Genomic DNA, 12,879 nt, shown 5'->3' on the forward strand with positions numbered 1-12,879 from the left:
AAAGATTTGTAACAGGGTTGATGTTCCTGGAGGGATACACCAAATGGAAAAGGATTTAGGAAAACTAAAGGAATGGTCAGAAATCTGGCAACTAAAATGTAATGTTGATAAGTGCAAGATAATGAACCTGGGGTGTAAAAACCCAAGAGCAGAATATAAAATCAGTGATACAGTCCTAACCTCAGTATCTGAGGAAAGGGATTTAGGGGTCATTATTTCAGAAGACTTAGAGGGAGTCTGTCACCTTCATATGGCCATATACAGTGCTTACTTGGCTCTGTAGCACACCTACACAGGATTGTAATGGTACCTTTTGTTCTTTTCTCTACACTTGCACCAGCAGGAGAATTCATATGCAAATGAGCACTCGCAAGTGCCCAGCGGCGGCGTTCAGTGTGTAGGTGCCCAGGCTGCTCTGCCTTCTTTTCACTTTACTCCTCCACAGTCTCTGCCTTTGCCCGCCCGATTCCTGTGCTGCCGCGTCACTCCCGGTATAGACTTTTCGCAAGGTATAGAGATCTGGCAGAACACCGGCCAAGATCCCACGTCTGTGCACTGCTCTGCCGGGCTGGGGCATGCGCACGGTGATGCCCATTGTGGGCACTGCATCGCTTCACCTAGTGTGCATGCCCTCGGCCGGACCTAGCGATGACGTAAAGGACTTGAAGGGCAGGCAAAGACAGAGAGTGGGGAGGAGTAAAGTGAAAAGAAGGCAGAGCAGCCTGGGCACCTATACACAGAACGCCGCCCCTGGGCACTTGCGAGTGCTCATTTGCATATGAATGAAACTTTGTTATTCCTGCTTGTGCAAGTCTAAAGACAAAGACAAAGGTACCGTTACAATCCTGTATAGGTGTGCTACAGAGCCATGTAAGCACTGTATATGGCCATATGGAGGTGACAGACTCCCTTTAAAGGTAGGCAGACAATGTCATAGAGCACCAGGAAATGCTAGCAGAATGCTGGCGTGTATAGGGAGAGGCATTACCAGTAGAAAGAGGGAGGTGTTCAAGCCGCTCTACAGAGCACTAGTGAGACCTCATTTGGAGTATTATGCTCAGTACTGGAGACCATATCTCCAGAAGGATATTGATACTTTGGAGAGAGTTCAGAGAAGAGCTACTAAACTAGTACATGGATTGCAGGATAAAACTTACCAGGAAAGATTAAATGAGTTCTGCAGTTTGTTTATACTGATGATCTATCCTCTGGATAGATAATCAGCATCTGACCGGCAGGTGTCCGACACCCGGGACCCCCGCCGATCAGCTGTTTGAGAAGGCAGCGGCGCTCCAGCAGCGCCGCAGCCTTCTCACTGTTTACCAGTGGCCCTGTGACGTCACGACTAGTATCAGTGTACTGAAAGCATTTGAAGACGGATCCGTCTTCAAAATGCTTTCAGTGTTACTATGGCAGCCAGGACGCTATTAAAGTCCTGGTTGCCATAGTAGGAGCGGGGAGCGGGGGAGCAGTATACTTACAGTCCGCGCTGCTCCCGGGGCGCTCCAGAATGACGTCAGAGCGCCCCATGCGCATGGATGACGTGCCATACGATCACGTCATCCAGGCGCGTGGGGCGCCCTGACGTTACTCTGGAGCGCCCCGGAAGCCGCACGGACGGTAAGTATGCTGCTCCCCCCGCTCTCGCTACACTTTACCATGGCTGCCAGGACTTTAGCGTCCCGGCAGCCATGGTAACCACTCTAAAAAAGCTAAACGTCGGATCCGGCAATGCGCCGAAACGGCCGGATCCGGATCAATGCTTTTCAATGGGCATTCATTCCGGATCCGGCCTTGCGGCAAGTCTTCAGGATTTTTGGCTGGAGCAAATAGCGCAGCATGCTGCGGTATTTGCTCCGGCCAAAAAACATTCCGTTCCGGAACTGAAGACATCCTGATGCATCCTGAACGGATTTCACTCCATTCAGAATGCATGGGGATAATCCTGATCAGGATTCTTCCGGCATAGAGCCCCGACGACGGAACTCTATGCCGGAAGACAAGAACGCAGGTGTGAAAGAGCCCTTAGCTGTACCATAGTATAAAACTGTCTTTATGGTAAGGAATACATTTTAGGTACTCCCAGCATTTACATGTACTGTATGGCATATTAAATATAATTTGGCCCCCTATTGATCCACTCCCCCCATGACATTGCATGGATATGCATGTTCATCCATCATAGTTACTGGGACATACCAGCCCACCGTTTCTGATATTGGTGTTGTTCCTTGTAATTACACATTATGACATATTTATTCATCATATGCATTATCTGCAGCTAGATTTCTTAATACTTGACAAGAATTTCATTAACATACAGTCACAGATGTCCTTTGCTGTATATATTTTTAGGTCAAAATTCCCAACCAAACTGATCTGATGGAAACTAATGTTATTACTGAGCACCCCAAGGTGAGTGATATATGAAATATTATTTTATCTGCATCTATATATTTTCTCATTTTTTTTTTTTTTTAATAAATATATATATATATATCTACACAGTCTGGACCTTTTTATCTGCTCATTGTAATTGGGATAATGAGAGAATAACACACACCTGGCCATGGAACAGCTGAGAAGCCCATTGTCCCATTACTTCTGGTCCCTTAACAAGTGGGAGGCACATATGCAAACTGTTGTAATTCCTACACCGTTCACCTGATTTGGATGTAAATACCCTCAAATTAAAGCTGACAGTCTGCAGTTAAAGCACATCTTGTTCGTTTCATTTCAAATCCATTGTGGTGGTGTATAGAGCCAAAAAATTTAGAATTGTGTCGATGTCCCAATATTTATGGACCTGACTGTATATAAATATTAGCTTAAAAACAGACAATTTCCTTTTTTTATAGCACTCTTAACCTTCCTGATGTGGATGTAAAACCCCCTTTTTAGCTCAGGTGGGAAGAGGGAGTGAACCTACTAAAGGCCTACAATGCTGAACATGGGCAGATCATCACTAACAATCGTTCATACAAATTCTCATTAGTGATAATCTACCAGTGTAAAGCCTTATTCACACATCAGTTATTTAGTCAGTGACTTCGATCAGTGATTGTGAGCCAAAACCAGGATTGGAGCCTCCACTGACATAAGGTATAAGGCCTCATGCACACGGCCATTCCCCAGCCATGGCCGTATTGCAGCCCGCAAACAGCAGGTCCACAATATGCGGGCACCGGCCGTGTGCTCCCCACATCACGGATGCAGACCCATTTACTTGAATGGGTCCGCAATCCGGAGCTGCGGTGTGGAAAGGAGGCACGGAACCCCACGGAAGCACTACGGAGTTGAATGGGTCTCGATCCGTCCCGGCTTCCTGTGCCCGTGCATTGGGGAACGGAACGGCTGCCCAACGGCCGTGTGCATGAGGCCTAAAGGAAAGATTTGCTCCTGTTCTGTATTTAGAGACGCACCTGGTTTTGGCTCAAAATCACTAATGGAAATCACTGACCAAAACACTGATGTGTGAATGAGGCATTAAGGTACTGCCGATTACCCAATGAAAGAGTGAAACACTCGTTCTTTGGGTAATTGGATGGTTCACCTAAATCATTGTTTGCCGGCAGCAGACCGTGCCAGCTAAACAGATCAATTGGGCACTTGAAAGGGGCCTTGATGATATGTTCACACATGCAGATTTGCTCCCACAGATTTGGCTGTGATTATGTGTTAAGGCCCCTTTACACGGCTTATTTGAGCAGACGATTTTCGGGAAGGAAGCGTTCCTTCCTGGCTTTTGTCTGCTCATCAGTGAAGGAGACTGCTGCATTTGCAGTATCCCCTGTTGTGGATTTTTTCCACAGAATGTGGATGAGATTTAATAAAATATCTTAGCTGGTACTGTAATAGGATGCTCATTATCTGCCCACAGTTCCATGATGGATAATCCATAGCACAACTGCGATGTGTGACTTTAGTCTAATAATACAGCATGTATGATCTTATCATACACTTTAATATTGGCATAATTGCCTGATGATAACCTGGTGCATAGTGTAGAACAGGGGTGCACAACCCATGGGCCGCATGCGGCCCACAGAGCCAAGGTTTTCGGCCCCCGTCCTGCTGGACAGAAACACAGCTGATTGTACGAGGGCCACACAGTGCTGGATTACAGCACCTGCACTCTAGCAGGAGCAGGTCGGGTCCCCGGCTGTCAGTGATAGCAGGGGACCCAAGCTGAAGACAGAAGTGGTTTATTACTGCTTGTGTCTTCTCCTTAGATAAATATATAGCGCTATGCAGTTTTAACCCGGCGATCACATGTCTCGGGGGCAGAGCCGCCTTGTAAAAAGCCCCCACAGGAGGCTGGTTTCCCCGTAACTGGGTCTCCTTTGGACACCCCAGTTACAGTGAAAATAGTGCAAACTAAAGGTCCACAAAAGGTCTTTCTGTAACCTCTTGGGGGACAAATTATGTTTCAAAAATATATTTAAAAAAAGATAAAAATTTGAAAAAAATATAATAAAATACAAATAAAAAAGGAAAAAGTCCAACAAAAAAGTTACAACCGGTTGAACCACCACGTGTGCTAAATCACAAAAGTGTCTGGTCATTAAGGCCTTATTAGGGCTGGTCATTAAAGGGTTAACCAAGTGCTTTCCCTGCTAGTAAGGCCTCTTGCACACAAACGTTTTCTTTTTCTGTTTACGTTCCTTTTTTTGTGTTCCATATACAGACCGTATATGGAACCATTCATTTCAAGGGATCCGCAAAAAAAACGGAAGATACTCCGTATGCCTTCCGTTTCCGTATTTCCGTTTTTACGTTCCGTTCAAAGATAGAACATGTCCTATTATAGTCCGCATAACGGACATGGATTGTACTTTTCTATTAGGTGCCAGCTGTTCCGTTCCGCAAAAAACGGAATGCACATGGACGTCATCCGTATTTTATGCGGATCCATTTTCTGCGGACCGCAAAATACTGAAAAAGCCTTACGGTCGTGTGCAAGAGGCCTAAGGGAAAGTCCTTACTGGTTATTGCATGGCGCCTGTAACTGGGGGGCAGGAGGTGGTAATAACCAGTGAGTGCCGTCCTCAGCAGAGAATTTATAAATAGGAGGCAGGATGGAAGAACGCCTCATAACGGGGTTTTCCAGTAAAGTTCCTGCAGCGCAGCCCCTGAAACAGAAGATTCATACTTTCCTGCTCCACTCCGCATTCATTGCCATTTGTACACTTTAATCACTGGCCGATACCATATCTCTTATAGGATGAGCTCGCCACTACAGCAAATGAAAGTGGTCTACAGATGGTAACAGCATTTTTGCACAACAGTACTTTTTAGTAAGGCACTTTCACATAATGCACATACGGCCATGACACATCCTGTATTCACCTTCTTCCGTGTTGTGTCCTGCATGTATAAACCACAAATGACGAATGTGTTCACAGATGTTAGTAAGATAAAGAATCCTTCTACACCCAGTATGTTGAATCATTTAAGAGTTCTAATATACCTTCACAGTTAAAATATGCTTGAAACAGCTCTCTCTTCCACAAAGGTATCTGCTTCCATCATAATATGAAGGCCTTTTTCCCAAAGATAGAGGAGGTTGACTTAGGCCCCATTCACACGTCCGCAATCTCGTTCCCCATTTCGCAGTTCCGGGTCCGCATTTCCGTTCCTGAAAAAAAATAGAACATGTCCTATTCTTGTCTGCAATTCTTGTGCGGACAAGAATAGGCATATTCTATTAGTGCCGGCAATGTGCGGTCTGAAAAATGCTGAACGCACATAGCAGCTGTCCCTGTTTTGTGGATCCGTAAAATACTTTACGGACGTGTGAATGGAGCCTAAAACTGATGTAATAGCCATATACTATATTGTCTCATCTCAAATACACTGTATATGCTAAGTGTTGTGATTCCATTTGTACCTATTACACAGGACCGACTTGACCCCCCATGCCATATCTCCAGCATCCATGAGTTGGATCTCTTCAGGTGAGATATGTAATTAACCCCATAATGGCCGGGCCATTTTGCACCTTCCTGACCAGGCTTATTTTTGAAAATCTGACATGTATCACTTTATGTGGTAATAACTCAATATTTATTACCCTGATTCAGCGGTTTATAGAAACACCCCACATGTGGTGGTAAACTGCTGTATGGGCGCATGGTAGGGCGCAGAAGAAAAGGAGCGCCGTATGGTTTTTGGAAAGCAGATTTTGCTGGACTGGTTTTTAGACACCATGTCCCATTTGAAGCCCCCCAGATGCTACCTACAGTATAAACAATCAAAAAGTAACCCCATTTTAGGAACTACGGGATAAGGTGACAGTTTTATTGGTACTATTTTGGGGTACATATGATTTGTAATTGCTCTATATTATGTTTTTAGTGAGGCAATGTTTTGGCACAGTTTTTTTTTTTTTTTTTGCAACATTCATCTGACAGGGTAGATCAGGTACTATTTTTATAGAGCAGGTTGTTATGGGTGCAATGATATCAAATATGTCTATTTTCTTTCTTTGTTTCAGTTTTACATAATACATTTTTTATTAGTACCATTTTTGGGTACATATGATTTTTTGATCATTCATTATTACACTTTATAGGGCAGGGAGACCAAAAAATTAGTAATTTTGGCACAGTTTTTATTTATAGTTTTTTATGGCGTTCACCTGAGGGGTTAGGTCATGTGATATTTTTATAGAGCAGGTCGTTACGGGCGTGGCAATACCTAATCTGTCAACTTTTTCTTATTTATTTAAGTTTTACAAAAAAAAAAGTTTTTGTGTCTCCATAGTCTTTTTTATTTTTTGGCCGATTGTATTTTGGGGGGCGTATGTCCTTTTGATTGCTTGGTGTTGCACTTTTTGTGATGGTAGGTGACAAAAAAAGTTCTTTTTTGGTACTGTTTTTTACGGTGGTTACCTGAGGGGTTAGGTCATGTGATATTTTTGTAGAGCTGGTTGTTACGAATGCGGTGACACTTTGATCTCATGACGTACTGATGCGGTAACTAACACCACGTTATGGCGTACATAGTACGTCATTAGTCACTAAGGTGTTAAAGGGGTTTTCCAGGTTTTTAATATTGATGTCCTTTCCTAAGGATAGGTCGTCGATATAAGAACGCTTGATATAAGGTCCTACACCCAAAACCCCAGCCGATCAGCTATATGAAGAGAAGGCACGCACTGTGTGTGCATGCCGTCTCCTGACTTTCTTCCTGCTCGCGATCGAAATAGGCAATCAATATTAAAAGCCTGGAAAAACCCTTTAATAGAAATGTAAGAGATATAATGTTTTCTAATTTACAAAAAAATTGCCATTTTTTATTAAATCTATACGAGTTATGAGCAGGGTTGCCATCCTTTTAAGAAATTTCTGAACAGTCCAAGAAAACACTGGTTATGATTTCATGTCAGTATACTGCTCTATAGACATGTATTACCGTATTTATTGTCTTTATCATTCATTATGGTTTTCCAATTTGTCCCTAAAAGAATGTTGGTTGTCTTTGATTTTTGGGTAACGTTTTGTTTTCCGTTCTTCATTATTTTAGATGTAAAAAAAGGATTTTGTGGAGGACTTTTTTTCCATCTAAAATAACAGATCTGAGGCAGAAATAGCTAAAATTTAGCATAATTTAGCAGATGCTCAAAACAAAGCATCAGTTTTTTTTTTTGTTTGTTTTGTTTTCTGTTCTTATGATAAATCAGAAGAATGGAAAACAAAACTGTGATGTGAACCTACCCTGAGTTGTCCACAATAAAAATTCACAGTGGCAGCTCTGGCTATGAGCTGGTGTAGATTTCAGCTATAGTTAACAGCAGTTTCTGAAAAGTGTTGAGAAGTGCAAAGTCCCAGATTATAATGTTACTCCATTATGTAACTATTAATATTCTCTTTATATAACTAGGTCCCTGCAGTCAGTTCTGATGAACCTCCAGTTGCTGTGGGAGCTGGTTTTGCTAGGAGAGCCACTAGTTATTATGGCGCCTTCACCCACCATTTCATCTGAAGTTGTACTAGCATTGACTGGGTAATGAATTCAGTTTGATGGGGTTATCTTCAATACTTTACAGAGGCATTACCCACTTTATCCATCCAAATAGATTGCTTGAAGGATTTAATGGGATCCATCCCTCTACAGGGGAATGAATGGGACTTGTTTTGCAGAATGAATGGGACTTGTTTTAAGGTAAAGGACAAATATAACCCGTTGTTACTGGAGATCATCCATGGTTGCCATGCGATGTATGACACGATGAACAAAAAGGTCAGTTTTGTTCAGGACATACAAGTGCTAACAGCAAAATGATTTAGCTGTTGTTAGGCCCCTTTCACACGGGCGAGTTTTCCGTGCGGGAGCAATGCGTGAGGTGAACGCATTGCACCCGCACTGAATCCGGACCCATTCATTTCTATGGGGCTGTGCACATGAGCAGTGATTTTCACGCATCACTTGTGCGTTGCGTGAAAATCGCAGCATGCTCCTCTTTGTGCGTTTTTCACGTAACGCAGGCCCCATAGAAAGGCCCCTTTCAAACGGGCCAGTATTCCGCGCTGGTGCAATGCGTCAGGTGAACGCATTGCACCAGCCAATTATCAGGAATGAACGTTCTTATGAACACATGTTCCCAGTAATTGACAGGACATCAGGAGCCAATCACCCAACAGACAAGCAAAATGTTTCTTTGTCGGTTGATTGCCTTCATGAAGCATCAAAAATAGTTTTTCGACAACAGCCACATTGCTTTGTGTAAACAGGGGATGTGCTGCCAACATTATCATTTAACGGGAACCTGTCACCGGGATTTTGTGTATAGAGCTGAGGACATGGGTTGCTAGATGGCCGCTAGCACATCCGCAATATCCAGTCCACATAGCTCTGTGTGCTTTTATTGTGTAAAAGAACAACGATTTGATACATATACAAATTAACCTGAGATGAGCATATGTCTGAAATCGGTTTTTTTACACAATAAAAGCACACAGAGCTATGGGGACTGGGTATTGCGGATGTGCTAGTGGCCATCTAGCAACCCATGTTCTCAGCTCTATACACAAAATCCCGGTGACAGGTTCCCTTTAAAGTGATTGGGGAACACTTTGCATCAGGTCTTGTAAAAGGTCCTTTACATATGTGTCAACTGAACTCTTTCAAGCAACTGAAATAATAGAAAAAACAACTTGCCTAAAGAATACTCAGCAACCGTTAGCTGTTTTTTCACCTTGCTGTATTCTGCTTGTTTTTGTATTTACAGATGCATTTCGCCTTTAAAGTTTTGCTCAGATTTTCGCCCATATTTCACTATTCATGACAGTGAATTCAAAGAATACACAACCAAAACACAAGCCCCGTGAGTAACATTTGTTCTTCTTTCTTAATTATTTTGATTCTGATGAAAAACATCATAGAAAACAAACAGTGATTTACAGGTGAAACTCGAAAAATTAGAATATGGTGCGAAAGTCCATTTATTTCAGTAATGCAATTAAAAGGAATTGCATTAATGCACCTTAAAATTTGAATATTGTGAGAAGGTTCAATAGTCTAGGCTCAAAGTGTCACACTCTAGTCAGCTAATTAATCCATACCCCCTTGAGCAAAGGGTACGACAACATTGTGACTTTGGGGTTTCATAAGCTATAAGCCATAATCATCCAAATTATAACAAATAAAGGCTTTAAACATCTCGCTTTGCATGTAATGAGTCTATCTCATATAGTAGTTTCACCTTTTAAGTTCAATTACTGAACTTTGCACAATATTCTAATTTTTCGAGTTTCACCTGTAAATAGGTACTAAAAATAATTCTAAAAGATAAGTAAGGTTTTATTTGTTTGGTTTCTCACTGCAGTCCTAGTTTGTTACTTGGAGTAACCAACCCTTTCTTTATCAAGACTTTGCAGCACTGGCCTCACATCCTTCGTGTTGGAGAACCTCGAGTGTCTGGTAAGAAGACCGCACTGGTAATGAAGATTACATATTGTGGTAGTAGAGAGCATCCTTAGATTTACAATATAACCATATGACCCATAAACAAAGCATTAAGGCTTAGGCTACTTTCACACTAGCGTTCATAGGTCCGTTCGTGAGCTCCGTTTGAAGGAGCTCACGAGCAGACCCGACCGCCTCCGTCCAGCCCTGATGCAGTCTGAATGGAGCGGGTCCGCTCAGACTGCATCAGTCTGGCGGCGTTCAGCCTCCGCTCCGCTCACCTCCGCACGGACAGGCGGACATCTGAACGCTGCTTGCAGCGTTCAGCTGTCCGCCTGGCCGTGCGGAGGCGAGCGGATCCGTTCAGACTTACAATGTAAGTCAATGGGAACGGATCCGCTTGAAGATGTCACCATATGGCTCAATCTTCAAGCGGATCCGTCCCCCATTGACTTTACATTGAAAGTCTGAACGGATCCGCTCAGGCTACTTTCACACTTAGAATTTTTTCTAAGTTATTAATGCAGACGGATCCGTACTGAACGGAGCCTCCGTCTGCATTAATATGATCGGATCCGTTCAGAACGGATCCGATCGAACGCTAGTGTGAAAGTAGCCTTAGCATGTCATACACAAGTTCAAGAGGACCTGTAACCTCTCCTGACATGTCCGTTTCAGAGACTACTTGCATTTCCCTCGTTATAACAATGTTAGAGCATCTATCCTTATGACTCTGTGATGTAACATTATTTTATCATTCCTGCTAGAAGTTATGAATAATGTACTAGCAGTTTGCAGATAGATGTTACCAGTTGAGGGGTGTCCATGCAGCACTGAATTTATAGTGTCAGACTGTGAAGAAATACCTCCCCCCCCCCCCCCCCCCCAACTGGTAAGACCCATCTGGACCTTCATTGCAAACTGCTAGCAATTCATTCATAAATTTCTAGAATTGCACAACATAGAGCCATAAGGAATGCAAGTAGTTACTAAACAAGGAATGCAAGTAGTTACTAAAACCGACATGTCAGGAGAGGTTACAGGTCTTACATAATGCAACAGAGATCTAGTTGGGTGTGTTGAGGTAGCAGACATGCCTGGACCCTGGTTTACCAAAAGGCCTATCTGCCCTAGAAAATGACATACGGTAAGTATTATAAATGTCCATGGTAGCTGGGGGCCTGTTACCGATTTTCATTAGGTCACCATTTTTCAATGCATTTATGCCACTATACTTATGTACTGTAAATGCCAATATATTTATGTGAATTCAATATATTTCCCTCATAGTAGGAAGTACTGTATATCAAAATGTGAAATGGATTATGACTTTTTTTTTCATCTACAGGTGATTTGCCGAAACAAGTGAAGTTAAAGAAGATTACAAAGTTGAAGACACTGGACACGAAAATGGGTAATTAGTAATTTCATCTTATAACTACATTGTAAATTATGCCTTGAAAAAACAGCAGTAGATTTTGGTAAAATTACAGTTATTTCCAGGAGGTGCCTTCCTGCTTAAAAGTTGGATTTACTGCAAATGTGTATATATGATACACAATAAGTAGCAGAAGTGCAAAGGCAAACATTTTGGTCCCTGATCACAGCCTTAGGGCTTATTCACGGGCACCGTTCCGTGTGCATTCCGCATCACGGATGCGGACCCATTCACTTCAATGGGTCCGGAGATGCGGAACGGAAGCACGGAACACTACGGAAGCACTACGGAGTTCCCTTCCGTGCCTCCGTTCCGTTGCGGAACGGATGGATCGCGGACCCGTTCAAGTGAATGGGTCCGCGATCCCCATGCAGCTGGGCCATGCTCGGTGCCCGTGCATTGCGGACCACAGTTTGTGGTCCACAGCACAGGCACGGGCTTCACACGGTCGTGTGAACAAGCCCTTATCTGGAATATAGGGAGAGATTTATATTCTCCCTCTTCCAGTTTCGTAGCATGAAACGCCACAACACTTTATGTAAAAGGGTGTAGCACGGGAAAGGAGGTGGCAGGGCCAGCAGGCCCAACACATTTCTTTATTTTAACACAAATAAAGAAAGACATCTATGACAGCTCAAAGCTGCTGTAGATTTCATAGTGGCACACGGCTGCAGGAGGATGCGCCTTATTTATGATGATGGATTTATTTATGGATATCATAGACCAGTGTAAAATGCTGGTCTATTATTATTTTCCCATATAGTTTCAGAGAGGTTGGATACATCTAGCCGGTCTATGATATCCCCTGTGCTGCTGGAGGATACACCTAATTTGTGATTTCATAAATTAGGTGCATGTCCTGGCAGTCCGTGAACCAGAATGAAATCTACGGCAGCTTGGAGCTGACATAGATTTCTGTCTTTATTTGCGTCAGAAAACTGGCCATGCCCCCTTTTTAGAAAGTGGCATGGGCGACGTAAAAAACGCCATTTGTGACAAACCTGGGGAAGGGAGATGATAAATCTCCCCCTATATTCCACACATTCCAGACCAGCCCGTGGTCAAGGTCCAGGGGGTGCTGCAATGTTGGCCTTGAATTCTGATGTCTGGCAGCAGCTTGCTCAATTCAGATACTCTCTGTCGAGCCAAGTGTGCATGTGTATAAGGAGGGCAGGAGAGATAACTATCACCATCAGCTATCTTCAGTACTTGGCCAACCTAGTAGTACATCGGGGAGAAGGGAGATTGTTATCAATTTCTGCATGTACTGTAGACATGAACGACTGTAAACTAAATATGTTTGTATTTGTCTTTATTTTTATTCTCTGTAGGGATGTACACCTCCTATAAGCCATTTCTTCACAAAGACAAAGCCCTTATTAAACAATTATTAAAGGTAACTGCTTAGAAATGGGGGTGGATGTAAAATGTACAGACATGGGTTCCTGAGTAACTGATGCTAGCTTTGTAATTATTATGTAAGGCATTTGGCAACTCTCGGCAAACACACAACTGTTCACACAAATTATTTC

At 43.0% G+C, this 12,879-nt stretch overlaps 1 protein-coding gene across 3 annotated transcripts in view; it reads left to right on the forward strand.

Annotated features, from left to right (window-relative positions):
• Positions 1–12,879, forward strand: part of DENND6B (DENN domain containing 6B) — a 106,917-nt gene that overhangs the window by 72,196 nt on the left and 21,842 nt on the right. For 2 of the 3 annotated variants that reach the window (XM_044279931.1, XM_044279929.1), the window contains exons 8-14: positions 2,356–2,415; positions 5,902–5,957; positions 7,885–8,007; positions 9,233–9,328; positions 9,830–9,924; positions 11,258–11,323; positions 12,679–12,743. In XM_044279931.1, the coding sequence (XP_044135866.1) occupies positions 2,356–2,415; positions 5,902–5,957; positions 7,885–8,007; positions 9,233–9,328; positions 9,830–9,924; positions 11,258–11,323; positions 12,679–12,743 (561 nt within the window). The remainder of the gene's footprint in view (positions 1–2,355; positions 2,416–5,901; positions 5,958–7,884; positions 8,008–9,232; positions 9,329–9,829; positions 9,925–11,257; positions 11,324–12,678; positions 12,744–12,879) is intronic. The other variant, XM_044279930.1, reaches the window with a different exon arrangement.

This window comes from Bufo gargarizans, chromosome 2, assembly GCF_014858855.1.
Source record: "Bufo gargarizans isolate SCDJY-AF-19 chromosome 2, ASM1485885v1, whole genome shotgun sequence".
NCBI lineage: Eukaryota > Metazoa > Chordata > Amphibia > Anura > Bufonidae > Bufo > Bufo gargarizans.